Consider the following 14,520-nt stretch of genomic DNA (forward strand, 5'->3'; position numbering starts at 1 on the left):
AGAGAGAGAGAGAGAGAGAGAGAGAGAGAGAGAGAGAGAGAGAGAGAGAGAGAAAGAGAGAGAGAGAGAAGGGAAGAGAGAGACACCTAAAAGCTGTTCCCTCCTATTTACAAGGAGATGGCAGGACACTCTCCAGACAATATTACTTCACTACAAATCTGTATACGCCTGCATGGGTATGACACAGAATCCTTCCACATGTGAAAACTTAGCTTCTATGTGTGAGTGTTCCCCATCACAGGAGGACACCTCACAACCACTCAGGAAAAGGGGGCTTGGGTTAAAACTGGATAGCAAGAAACTAAAATTTTGTTCATTTTGAAAACGTAAAAACCCATTCTATGTATACATTTTCATTTTTTTCTCCTTAATGTCTTAAAATACCTCTTTGAGGTCAGTGCCACACACTAAAATAATTCTCTTGGGAGGCTGGCAAAATAGCTCAGTGGGTGAAGGTGGCCTGTCACCAAGTCTGAGGAACTGAGTTCAATCCCCAGGACTCACATGACAGAAAGAGAGAACTGACGTGTAAGGGCTGCCCTCTGACCTCCACCCACCTACAGTGACACAGCACATCCTCTCTTCACACATTAAGTAAATAAGTGAAAATTCACTTTTAATGTTTGCAATGTTAAACAAAAGAACACAGAGTTCTGGCCATTCTAAATGACAGTGTCATGAGCATTTTGATGTTTTTAAAAGTTATTTTTTTGAACCAGACCATGAGTGTTCTGTGTTACTATACCGCATTCCAGCCCTGTTCAGTATTCTATTTAACGACTAAGATGATGATGCTTTTAAATCCAGGTGAAACATCTCCAGCAGTCGACAGGTAGTTCTGGGGAATGTCACAAAGGTGATTAAACATTGGTTAAGAGCAGAAAACAGCAAAAGACATGCTATTATAAGGCAACTGGATTTGTCCCCAGTTTTACTCATTGTCAGTTAACTATGATGACTGGGCCAGAGCCAGGCCTCATGTGTGCTGGGAAAGGCTGTAACATTGCTCCATAACCTGAGCTCTCAGGTGGTCACTTGTTCCCACCCCCTTTCCTAACCCTGCCGTTAAAACACAGAAACCAATAACCCACTAGGCATCTGCACGAGACTGAGGCCCACCTAGTTCTTCCACTGTTAGTGTGGGTTCATTTCTCTGCTTACGTGCCATCCTGATAGATTCCACGGTAGAGCACAGACCTGATCAGAAAGCAGTGTGGAGAAGAAGGCTCTAAAAGCCCACTAAGAGAGTCAGTAAACATCTGCTGATCAAGTCAGTCACCATGTATGGAAGAGAGCAGAGCCAACAGGAGGCTTCTTATTTTATCTCTTCCTGGATCTGCCTATTAAACATGCCCAAGGACAAGGTGGCCATGACAGTTAACCAACAGCCACATCTGCTCGGGAACAGCGTGCAGAGCTGGTTCACTGCATCTTTGCAATCCCCTTCCACAAAGCCTCATGGTCATGCTGCCAGGCTCACATCCTACCTCCTCTTCCGGGGAGATCCATGGCTTCCCTTCAGGCAGCAGCATCCAACTATACTGATACTGTTAGGATGTGTGTGACAGAGGCCTGTATGACCGGCCCATTTTGGTATGCCAGACTGTTCCATCTGTTTTATAGATGGTCCAGTTTCTGTCTGGGTCTCCCCAGGATAATCTATTCAGGTTGAATATCTTGAATTTGAAAGCACCAAATACTGAATACTCTGAAATCTAAAACTTGTTGAGCACTTGTTGAATATTTAGACTTGATCCCATCTCCAAAAATATTATATATGAATGTATTCCAAATTCTACTCTTGCCCTAAAAAGTCTCTGAAATATGAGATATTTTGAGTTCTAAGAAAATGAAAGGACCTAAGTTTGCTTGCTCAGCATTTTTTTTTTTTTTTTGTAGGCTTCCCTCAAAACACTTTGTCAGTGCCTGAGCGTTTTAAAAGGGTGCTCACTGGGTCACCAAAAAGTCAGAACTGGGTGTGCATGCCTATACCAGGCACTGGGTGGTGGGAAGAGACAGGCAGATGAGAGCTCTCTGGACACGAAGCCTAAGTAGTGAGCTTCGGGCTCCGTGAAAGATCCCGTTTCAAAAAGAAAAAAATAACGTGGAGAATGACAGATGAAGACACCCAATGTTCTCCTCTGGCCTCTGCATGCACCTGCATGTGTGTGCACTCCCTAAACAAATGTGCATATACCTCACACGAAAAGTTAAAAGCAGTAAATCAGGCTTGTAGCCAGCCTTACCAAGGGCTGTGTAAAAGGATACAGCTGATTGTAATGGAAAGGGGCACGAGATCATGTTGTTCACAGAATATGGAGCCGCAAGTAGAAGGAAGGAGATGCTGGCTGGACCTGAGGGAAGTGTTTCTGGATCACAGGGCCGGATATGAAGGGGCCATGCCAATGCCCTCTGTCAGACAGCACTTACCTCACAGACAGGTGATCAGTGCTGACAGGGGAGGAGGGCTGGGCCTTCCGTAGGTGATAGCTGTCGCTCTACAGTATTTACTTACCTTGGTGTTGAAACCTTCTGCATTCTGAGTGATTTTGTAGAGCTGTGGAAACCTGAGCATGCTTTCCTGAGTACAAGACCTCTCGAAGATCCCCAGAGTGAAGGGCGGCAATGCTGTGAAGATCTGTATGGAGACAATAAGCCTTCAACCAGAGCCCTTCTGATTCCTATTGTGCCAATGTTCCAGCTCTGTCAATGATGACTTAACTGTGACAGTCAAGTCCAAACCTGAGACTCCATGATTCACAGCTCCCCAAACATCCTCTAAACAGAACAAAAGAAATAACAAGTTACTTTTTCTAACTGTTAATACATGCAAATGAATCCATGGAACACCAAAACCATAAATTCCTGATGAGCTAAGAACTTATTGGTGAACAGCTGCCCTCCTGTGCAGAACTCGCCATGATGGTGTTTGTACCACAGTTAGCTTCAGGAAGTAGCAGATTTTTTTTTGTCAGTGTTGGCTGCATGAGTTGTAAAACCTTGGACTCTTTCCTCAGGTTTTAGGAGGCACAGGCAATCCATCCATTTATCCACTCAATAGTCAATTACTGTGAATGAGATGGGGGCAGACACTGTGTGGAACACTGAGAATTTGGATACTTCTTCAGAGAGGAAGAAAGGCCAGGCAGTTTCTGAGGCCCCATGTCTATTGAAGAGGAGGTGACCCATGACCATAGTGGGACACAAATGCAGCATGTGAAGTGTGGGGGCTTGGCAAGGTTGCTTGTCGAGAAGGTCATGGTGCCATTGAGAATAGGGACTCTGCATCAGCATACGGGACTTGCAGGGCTTGGGACCTACAGGATTTGGAAGATGATGCTGAGTGTGAATAATGGGTGCTCCTGGAAGCTCCTTTGAGAAGAGCACCCTTTTAAAGCTCTCAGGCACTGACAACATGTTTTAGGGGAAGGCTGCAGCTCATAAAGGATGTATCGCTGAGGACACAGTATAAAGATGAAAGGAGGCCACAGAAATCATCTCTGGGCACTGGAGGCAGAGAGTGAGTGCCTTTGAGGTGTGAACTTTCACCTGCTTTCCTCGGGGTCAGATAGGACCATGATTCTGTGTTGCAAAATAAAGCTGGCTGCTTGAAGATGGGTCTGGAAGGAATGTGCCATTTCACTCTGGGGCACTTGTGGCCCATGGGTCACTCTCTCACTTGGTTCTAATGAGTTCAAAGAGACTGGCTCATAATTTATCCTCTGCTTTGATGGAACCCATATCCACACACCCAGCCAGCTCTGCAGCCATGGAATCTAATAAGCCTCTCTAAGAAAACTCTAATACACCAGTTACTTGGAGACTGAGAATCTGAGCAGTGAAATACACCTTTCCCTGGGCTGTTGGGATCAGGCAGGTGAGTGAGGCAGGAACTCTCTCGAGCACTTGCTTCAGCTCGGGGCTGATGGAAAGCATCCCTGGGATTTCAACAGGCTACAAGGAGATGGAGAACCACTGCTATCACATCTCTGCATTAACACATGCTGTGTGTTTCACGGCCAGTGGCAGGAAAGGTCAAGGACTGTCTCAGGAGCTCTGCGTGCATCTTGGGTGAATGCTTTCAGCTCTGCTCTTCTGCATCAGGCCATGCATCTGCATATGCCAGCTCTGACTCAACTCGCTTCTTTCTTTTTCTCTTTTATTTGAATCTCTCCTCAATGCATTTCAAGCCCTCTATACCTCTCATTACTGGCAGACTGCCAGCAAGATCAACCATATTTTCTTCCCTTAAGTATACTGTATTCACCTACTTAGACTGTATGGGGACCATGTTTGTTTTTGTTTGTTTTGTTTGTTTTGCTTTTTTTAAAAAAGGAGATATTACACACATTTATCTTCATCACTTGCTAAACACTACATCACAGAAAGCCCCGCAAGCCCCTTGAATTTAATTCTAATTCAGTCTTTTTAGTGTTTTCTAGTATTCACATAATAACTTACAGTAGAGATGTGCCATAGTTTTGAGTTATTAATCCATTAATCAATAAATATTCATTTTGATTCTACCTTTCCTTTTGCCACCACAAACATGTATCAAACATCCACAATAAGGTACCATATATGCTTTGCTTTTTTTTTCCATATGTCTAAGCTGCTGGGCATAGAAGGAAACATGTAGTTTTAATTTTATATGATGTTGCTTGTGTTTTTTTTGTTTGTTTGTTTGTTTTTTTGTTTTTTTTTTGTTTTTTTGAGACAGGGTTTCTCTGTGTAGCCCTGGCTGTCCTGGAAATCACTCTGTAGACCAGGCTAGCCTTGAACTCTCGAACTCAGAAATCCACCTGCCTGTGCCTCCCAAGTGCTGGGATTAAAGGCATGCGCCACCACCGCCCGGCCCCTGCTTGCGTTCTAAAAAGGGTTCCAGTCTTTTATATTTCCCTTTGCAAAGAACAAGAGTGACCTTTTGCCAGATTACCTATCTGTGGTGGTTATACTCCATATTTATTCTCCATTATACTCCATTCTCGTTTGAGAAAGTCAGATATTAACTCTTTTACATTTCCCCGTGCACCAGTAAGTCTGCACATGTCGACCGTCTGGATCTGTTACTTCAGCAACATTTAGTTCTTGTTCTGCTTTCCACGCATAGCACAGCTATCTGTCTCTGAGACTTCCTTGAGTCCCTGGTTCTTTGGATCTTTATGTTGTGTTCACTGTCTATTGGCTTTTTCCTTCCAAAAAAGGCTTCTTTTGCAACCTAAAAGTATTTACGTTTTAAGTGGTCAAAACGAGCTTTGGCCATCAACTTGCTGACAGTTTTCCCACCCTGAGCTTTTGTGTAGTTTTTAGAAGCATGTTAGGGGAGTCTCATGGTTTTATTTTTCCCATTTGGAATTTATTTTTCTATGAGGTATAAGCTAAGAATTCACATTTTTTTTCCAGATAATGAGCCAGATGTGAAAACACACTTAATTCACACTTTGCCATGGAGTTAAAAAAATCATCATGAAGGTTTATTAGACTCTGATGTATTGTTGTTCTAGATTCTGGAAATGGAACCCAATTCTACAGCCCCTGACTCTGGGTCTGTAGGGAATATACTGCTCTCGATGGTGATTTTTGGGCTAGTCTGATAGTAAAGTCTACAACCTCTTCTGAACATCTTTTGCATATCTGTTTTCAAGAACTCCTTCATTGCACTTACAGTGTAACATAGCCTCGTGTGCCCCTCAAACCTGTTTGCATCAGGTAAATGTATATATTAACTTATGAAGTGATGACTTTGTAATGTCTTCCCATATAAAAAACCAGTTTCTATCTAAATCCTGGTCTTAAGTCTTTATTTATTTTTCTCCTTTTTAGTGATGCTGGGGACCCTTCGTGGTAGCATACTCTCTACCACTAAATGGAATCCCCAGCCCTGTTTTTATTTTACTGTTGAATTCTGAGATAGGTCTTACGAAGCTGCCTAGGTCAGCCTTGAACTCATTCTACAGCACAGGTAGAATGAAGTTAATATCCTCCTGCCTCAGCCTTGCAGTAGCCAGGATTATAGGAGGTTCTAGGAAGTCCAAGTGATTTTTAATCTTCATTAATACTTTGGGACTATTCATGTGGATACTGTAAAATTACAACTATGTAATTTATAATTTAAAAACACACGAGAGACATAATATGGGACCCACTTGGTCCCGAGACCTTGAGCCCAAGCGGCTCTCCTGCCTCAGCCTCATATGAAGCTGCGACTCAGGCATATGTCACTCCACCCAACCACAGACTAGTTTAATTGCTTTCTGAGAGGAGTTTTTGTACCTTTGAAGTTTTTAGGAGACCATTGGAAGACTTAAAAATAGAATTATGGATTACTAGAAAAGAAAAAAAATGCCTTATCTGACTCTTCTGGAATTCTATTTCTAGTATCTTTCTGTTGGTTTCTTCTGGATTTTCTGGATAAACAATCATATATGACCATATTTACATGGTGCTGCTTCATTTGCCTGAGTGTTTGCATAAGCATCAGAACTGCTCATGACTCCCACAATGTTTCTAACAGTTGTTTAAGCTTCTTGTTGGCTGCTGAAAACTCTAGGGTGATTCTGAACTCGGCAGTGATGATGGCTGGTCCTCCTGCCGTGATAGCCAGTCCACTGCCTAACTTCTGACAAACACAAGGCAGTCTAGGTGTTTGCCCTGTAAGGCGGAGTGCTACAGCTCTGCAAGCAGGCTGAAATTGGACTGATTGACATCTTTGTGTTTCTACTTTTTTCCAGGTCTTATTTTGGGAATGCCAAACACATGAATAGCAGTTACTGATGGGACTGTGTTTTTATTCATTTTATCGACATAGTTAGAATGATTTGTTTTAATTTGAAACTCTTGTATTCAGGACAATCAGGCCTGTTGGTCAAATTACTTTACTCCTTCAACAGCTCCATTAGTTGATATTTTATTTAGATGTCTGTAATTACAAGTGAGGCCTGGTCATAGTTTTCTTTTTAAAGTTATGCTGACTTGATAATGGGATTACTTTTTGGAATCCATTTTAAAAAATATTACAGTTATCTTCTCACTGAAAATGACATAACATTTAGCTGGATCTTTCTGACCCATGCAGCTATTCTCCCTGTGGCTTCTGTCTCCCCACAAACTTAACTGATACAGAAACTGAACTATAGCTCTGGGGCACTCTTTGAGCTCTCAGGTTAAAAATTAGACTATGCCTAACACATACTATGGTTTTCCTTCATACACCTGCCATAAAGATTAAGTTTTAAATTGGGCACAATTAAGGCTAACCGTGATAACTATTAATTAAAGAGAACTGGCATAATAATATGCTATCATGAAAATAGTTAAAACTTAAGATTTATTTCCCTGGTATTTTTCTTAAAATTTTCTTTTTGAGATTAGAATTATATCATTTCCTCTTTCTCTTTCATCATTCCAAACCCTTCCAATGACCCCTTCTTTTTAGGATTTATGATCTCTTTTTAAATTGTTGATATGCATGTGTGTGTGTGTTCTTAAATATAATCTGCTTAGTCTGTATGATGTCACTTGTATCACATGTTTTCAGGGCTGACCGTTTGGTGTCAGATATCTCAGTAGTATGCTGTTCCCTGGGTAAGACCATTTCTCCTGATCTCTGTGTTCCTAATTGCACTCAGTTCTTTATGTGGGTTGAGGGCACATGAGCTGCAGTAGTGGCACACACAATTTGGCTGTAACCAACCACTCTCTAATTGGACTTAAGGTCCACTCAAGAAGAGGAACATCATGCCATGTACTAAACCTAGCTAACTACCCAGGGATAGTGAGGACATGGATCTTGATGGAGAACCTACAAGAGCCATTTTACTAAACCAGCACAATCACCAATTACACTCTAACCACCCTTCATCAAGGAAACTTCTTTTTGCAATAGATAGAGACCGTTATAGAAAACTACAACTAACCACAATGTATAGTTGTGGAATCCAGTCCCAATGACTACATATAAAACACTACTATATCTATGGCTCAGGGAACATTTGTGAAGAGGGATGGAGAGACTGTAAGAGTCAGAGAATCAGAGAGGTTTCTATGAGATTGTGTCTCTTAGGAATGCCAGACACTACATCCACAAGGTCTCAGCAACATGGGAATCTTACTTCTGAGAGGCTCAGTCTGTAGCTGACTCAAGAAATGGAAGCCTCAGAAAGTGACATCATAGGCGGGCAACTAATGTAATGAGAATCGAATGTGACACAGTTAGCTTCATCTTTAGGGATATGCAAAATCTAGTCTGTTTCATTCTGTTTAACAGAGTGTGGCAAACTGAGGAGCAATGATTTACATTAGCTGGCTGGGGAATCAAACATTAAAGAATAATAGTACAGGATGAGACAAAGGAGGAAAGAAATACTGCAAATGTTTTACATCTTTCACAGATTTCCCCTTAGAGCAGGTCTCCAGCTCTGGACTGGGACTGAGCTGCTGATAGGACATTACTAGAACAATAGTAATAAACTATGCGTTCGAGAACAGCGCTGTGCTCAGGTTTTTCTATTTGATCATTGCACTTCTTAGCAAGTCTACACTGAAGTGTGAATGTGTGTGTGTGTGTGTGTGTGTGTGTGTAGCATGTGCATTTACATGTATAGATAGGCACATGCTTGGAGAGAGACAGCAAATGAGAGCAAAGTAGTAATAATTGACTAATTAATCCAAATAAAGAACAGCTAGGAGAGGTCTTTGTGTTTCTTTGTGTAATTTTCCTTTAACTTTTTTTTTTCATGTTTCTCAGCAAGACAATTAGCATGGGAGAAATCTAGTATAATTTGAATATGATCTAAGTGTATTTTCCAGAAAGCCCATGGCTAGAGGCTTGGTCTTCAGTGTGAAGGTCCTGGGGTGATTGAACTTTTAAGAGGTGGGGCCTAGTGCAAGGTGATCATGGAAGGAAGGGGCACACCAGGGTTGAACAATTAGTGCTGGCCAATCTTAGACTTTCTGCTTCCTAGACTGACCAGCGAAACTTGTTTTCTCTATAAAGTGTTCAACCTTTGATATTTTGTTATGGCATCCACAAATGAATAATATACCTTCCAAGATTTGGGGCTCCTAGTGTGAGAGATTCCAGGACTCCTGGTCCACTGCAAATAGAAACACCTTTCTGACCAGTACCCCCAGTACCAGCCCAGTACCCCAGCATGCTCAGCACCTCCAGCATATACTTGCACCTCTATAATGTTCCAGTACCCACTTTTTAATGTTGAAAAAAGTGTATATTTAGAATTAGCCATCTGGATCCCATCTTGTTGGTAACAACTAGAGCATCATAATCAGGAGCCAAGCAAACATGTGCCTTCTTTTCTGTCAGGCATTATCAAGGTATTGACTTTGGCAGCATCAATGTCATAGAGTTTCTTCATGGCCTGTTTGATCTGGTGCATGTTGGCCTTGACATCCACAGTGAACACAAGTGTGCTGTCCTCTATATTCTTCATGGTTGACTCTGTGGTCAGGGGTAATTTGATGATGGTCAAGCTTGTTTCTCCTGGGTGCACTCTTTCAAGGATATGTGGGCTGCCGCCAGAGTTACAGGGTCTTGGGCCACCAGAAGGTGGGTGACATGCAGACATTCTTTTTGTAGCTGTGGATGCCTTTCAGCATGGCCTTCTTAGCTTTCAAGGCCTTTGCTTCGGCTTTGGCTGTGGGAGGAGGAGGGGCCTCCTTCCTCGCTCTTGGTGCCATCTTGGCAAAAAGGCTCCAGGACCCACTTTAATACTATTCTATGGACTCTCTTAATCTGTGGTCATTTCACCTCAGAATTGACTTCTCTTGTACAGAGTCCTCTTCTCTATTGGTTGGTGGGACACTGTATACACGAAACATATTCCTAGCCCTATACACTAAAGATCACAGTGTTTCTTAACCTTTCATGGACACAACAATCCCCAGGAACATTCTTATCAGGATTCCTATCAATGAGACACTCTCTATTGAGTGACTGTGGGTCTCAGGAATCTGTATTTTTCAAAAACAAGCCCTTTGTTTTCTTTCTTGTGAGTGGACTATGGGCCTTGCTTTGATCAACACCATGCTTCAGCCTATTTCAGCTCCTCTGGCTACACTAATGCCATCACATAGCATTTCTTGTGGTAACTTGAATTTCCCAGGATTACCCAGAGCTAAGAAAACTATCCTGTCCTCATAACCTGGCATGAAAATCAACCTAAATCCAACTTATCCCATGGGGTGACATTCATCCTAGGCTTTTCTCAACTCTAAAGCATAGCCTCCAGGGGATCGGCTTCATGGTTGAGTTAGGTGTGTGGATGGGTTTGTATGTGGCTTCTGATCCTAGATTATCTAGATATCCCTAGTCCCTCCTCAGAACACAGAAACAAGGCCCTTGAGCTATATGTTTGAGGAAGATGGTTAGAGAAGATTCTTAGCCAGTTAATCCAGCTCTTCTCTCTCTACTGCTCACCTTTTAGTGAAGCTATACAAGCAGGAAGTATACCCTGTAGTGGGCCATACAGTCAACTAACTTACCATTATAGCTCAAATCAAAACTAGAACCTAGCCTTGCCAGAGTTTGAGCCCATACACTCATCCTCTTCACCTAGAAGTCACAAAGGCCCAGGTCACATTATGTGTGTGCCAGGTCACACTGTGTGTTCAGCATGCTATACCCAACATGGCAGCTACAAAGAAAAGTACACTATGGGATATGAGTCCACAGCCATAAATACACACAGTACCATGAGCTCTTTGAGCCACACTCCCTCCCTCCATTATACACCTCCTTGGAGCAGCTACTTCAGAGGTCAAACTCCATGAGGTGCAAGAAGCTAGGATTGGTGCTCCAAGCAGTAGGAGAGAGCAACTCAAGAGATGAGTCACTATGGTGACCCACAGATGGGTACAATGGCACTTAGCAATGGCCAGATCTTCAGGGGTTTTCCCTCCTAAGAGGAGGGAAACTAGACATTTTAACTTATAGTTTCTACTTGTTTTTGGCTTTTGGATTTATTCATCAATTAATTACAAAACACCTCAGAATTCATAGACATTCTTCCAAGAAGGGCAAAAAGTTCACTAGGTCATATATTCTTGGTTCATAGCTATGTTTAAGAATTCAGACATAATGTTACAAAATGGAATAAGTTTAGATCCAGGACAGAAATTTTTCCTTGAAAATGTTGCAGAGACATTTAGCAAGGGGGTAGCCAGGAGTCCATTACTAAGATATATGGGTTAATAATTTCATGGGGCTACTCAAGAATGATCTGCTCTGATTGAAACCATGTGTGGAGAGTTTGGGCTTCTGCAGGATGTGTGGCAGCAACAAAGACCCTAAAGATATATTTGTGCTGCCTGCTAAGTACACAGATGATTGGCTTAGATACACTTCCCAGACATAAACAGTGAAGGAATGCCCTGAAGTTCTCCATGCTATCAGATAGAAAGGGGAATGCTTACCACATTGTACAAGCCGATGCACCAGCGCTCAAATAAAATCTGCCCAGAAAATCCATTAACAAAGGCGAACCAAAGCTGCAAGAGAACAAAGTTCGTCAAGTTTTATATCAATATTGACCTAAATGTTTCCACTCACTGGAGAAGTAGCCCGGAATGTGGACCACCAGCTGGACACAGCTGCAGAGGGAGACTGTGTGCCAGCAGTGTGACAGTTGTCCTTTCAAGGAATATAAATTTCCAATACCATAAATATCAGTATCTTGAGGAAAATTTATATTAAGGACACATCAACTTTGAGAGGTTATATGTGCCATGTTTACGAGGAAATGAGCTTATACTAAATATGTTTTGTGTTAACACTTTCTGATTGACTGAGTCAACTTCATGCATTTCCCCCTATAAAGTTGATTTGATAGGTATGATGTCTCTTTGTAGGACTTTCAAATAGATAAAGATTATAACTAATAAAAAAAATCATGAAACTCTTTTGTTGGTCATGTGTGTTTTTAGTTGACAAAATATTAATTCCTTGATTGGCTGTCCTCTACCTCAAGCACAGGCCAGCACACAATGATAAGAAACAAGCATTCTCAAATCATCTTTTATGGTAGCATGAGAAATTGAATTAACTGGACAGATCATTCTCAAGAGGATGTGGACAGTAAACACATGGGAAAACAGCAACTTCAGCCACCAGGGATATACAAATTAAACTATAAGTCCATCTCAATCAGAATGATAACATGAAGAAAACAAATGGCATTTGTGGTGTTTTAAATAAGAATGGCCCCCCAAAGGCTCATATAGTCGAATGCTTAGTCAACAGGGAGTGGCCCTACTTCAGAAGGATTAGCAGGTATAGCTTTGTTGGAGGAAGTATGTCACTGGGGGTGGGCTTTGAGTGTTCAAAAGCCCAAACCAGACACACAGGTTCTCTCTTCCTGCTGCCTATGGATCTGCATGTAGAACTCTCAGTACCATGTCTGCCTAGACTAAACCTCTGAAACTATAAGGCAGACCTAGTTAATATTTTCCTTAATAAGAGTTGTCTTGGTCATGGTAACTCTTCACAGCAACAGAACATGGACTAATGCAATCAACATTGATGAGGATTGGTCGTTCTGCAGAAAACTGAGGACACATGGAGACTCACTGTACTATCACAGGAGTCCTCTCCCATGAGGAAGCAGAGGTGGCAAGATCTATAACAGGTGAGCAGTGGGGTAGAATCAAAATTCCATGGGAAAGTGTTCTGGGATAACTGTGATGCTTTCTCCCCAAAGGTCTAAAATAAAACAACAGAATAAGAACAACGACAGCAACAACAAACACCTCACACAGGACTGGGACAGAGGCATGGGAAATAATCTCTACTGAAGAACCAGCCACAGGGCAAAAGGAAACATCAACGATTTTCAGTGAGCTTGTAGGATCTAAAACATGAGACTTTTTTTGAAACAGGAGATAACATTAAATGTGTAAGACAACAAAGAAGATAGCAAATAGGAAAAGGGTGATGTTAAGAGACTAAAGATACAGAAATGGAAACAAAAACAGAACTGACATTGATAGAAACCAGCTAGGGATCGATGGGGTAGGCTTTAAAAGAACGTGTGACGGGGCTGGAGATGGGACAGTGACTAAAGGCACTTGCTGTTCTTGGACCCACATTTGGTTGCAAGTGTCCATGTTAGGCTGTGCACTTGTAACTCTCGTTCCAAGCCAGCCTCTGTAGGCATGTATGTACACATGTGAACACCTCCCCCCCCAACATACACACACACAAATACACCTATATAGAAATAATAAAAATAAATATATTTTTAAAAACCAATATTCTGCAAAGGATTAAACATACATTGATCTTAAGAGAAAAAGAAACCATTCAAAATGACAAAAATAAAGAACAAAACCATTTTTATTATATTTCATCTAATTTTCAGATGTGTTTGGCAGCAGGGTACATATGTGGCAGTCAGAGGACAGTTTGATAGAATTTGTTCTCTCCTTCAACCATGTGGCTGTCTGGACAGAATTCAGGTGGTTAGCTTTGTCAGAAAATGCCTTTACTGTCAAACTATTTTTCTGACCCACAGAATTTTTAAGGTATATTAGAACAACAACAAAACAACATAAAGTGTTCAAACATAAAATAGAAGAAAATGTTCTAAAACCTCACTGTGTAAATGAAATGATGGATCCTCTGACTCTGGAAAGGGAACAGCAGACAGAGGTAAATGAGGCTGACACAGACGTTCATGTGTTTATTTATTTACTGACTACTGGTGCTGCTGTTTTCCCAGTCCACAGCCATGCAAGGCGGGTGTATATATGCTCTATCTCTGAATTTCTTCCCCAGCCTCAATTCTGAAATGTTATAAAATTAACTCAATACATTCAATGATGAGATGCAATTAACCTGCCAAGGGAAGCCATGAAGCTGGATCCTGCTTCTCTCTAGCAGGTCATCAGAACAGAGGCTGCTGGCTAAAGTTTAGAAGTGTCGGTGAAGCGGTATGACAAGAACTTTAGCAAGCCACCAAAACTAAAGCCAAATCAAAGCCTGACAACACAAAGGGATGACGGAGGTGGTGCTGTGTGTCCGTTACACTGGTCGTGTAACCGTTGTGTGTCCGTTACACTGGTTAAAATGCAGGACATCCAGTAGATACCAAACCTGAAACATGTATTACATACAAGAGAGAGTTTTAAAAGCATGGGAGGAAGCATGAGAATAAAGCCAAATTCTTAGCTTTGTCTTACAAGTCAACAGGATCAGACCCTACCCTGCTTCTTCCCTGTTTTTTCTTCCCCTCTTTTCTCCTTCCTTCCTTCCTTCCTTCCTTCCTTCCTTCCTTCCTTCCTTCCTTCCTTCCTCCTTTCCTTCCTTCTCCCTCCCTCCCTCCCTCCCCCCCTCCCTCCCTCCCTCCATCTCTCCATCCCTCCCTTCCTTTTTCTAGAAAAAGAGAGGTTACCTGGGTTTGAGTAACTACAAGAGCATAGAGGCAGAGCAGCAGTAGCTGGCTGGACTGTCTGCCTCTCTCTGCTCTGTAACTGTGATGCTAGGAATGAACCCAAAGCCCAGGTTAT

At 41.9% G+C, this 14,520-nt stretch overlaps 1 protein-coding gene across 1 annotated transcript in view; it reads right to left on the reverse strand.

The window, feature by feature from the left end:
* Atp8a2 (ATPase phospholipid transporting 8A2) overlaps positions 1–14,520 on the reverse strand; it is a 429,785-nt gene that overhangs the window by 142,332 nt on the left and 272,933 nt on the right. The window contains exons 27-28 of the mRNA XM_028785873.1: positions 11,431–11,505; positions 2,516–2,638 (exon numbers count right to left, since the gene is read on the reverse strand). Coding sequence (XP_028641706.1) covers positions 2,516–2,638; positions 11,431–11,505 — 198 coding nt within the window. The remainder of the gene's footprint in view (positions 1–2,515; positions 2,639–11,430; positions 11,506–14,520) is intronic.

Source organism: Grammomys surdaster, unplaced genomic scaffold (assembly GCF_004785775.1).
Source record: "Grammomys surdaster isolate TR1022 unplaced genomic scaffold, NIH_TR_1.0 125357, whole genome shotgun sequence".
NCBI lineage: Eukaryota > Metazoa > Chordata > Mammalia > Rodentia > Muridae > Grammomys > Grammomys surdaster.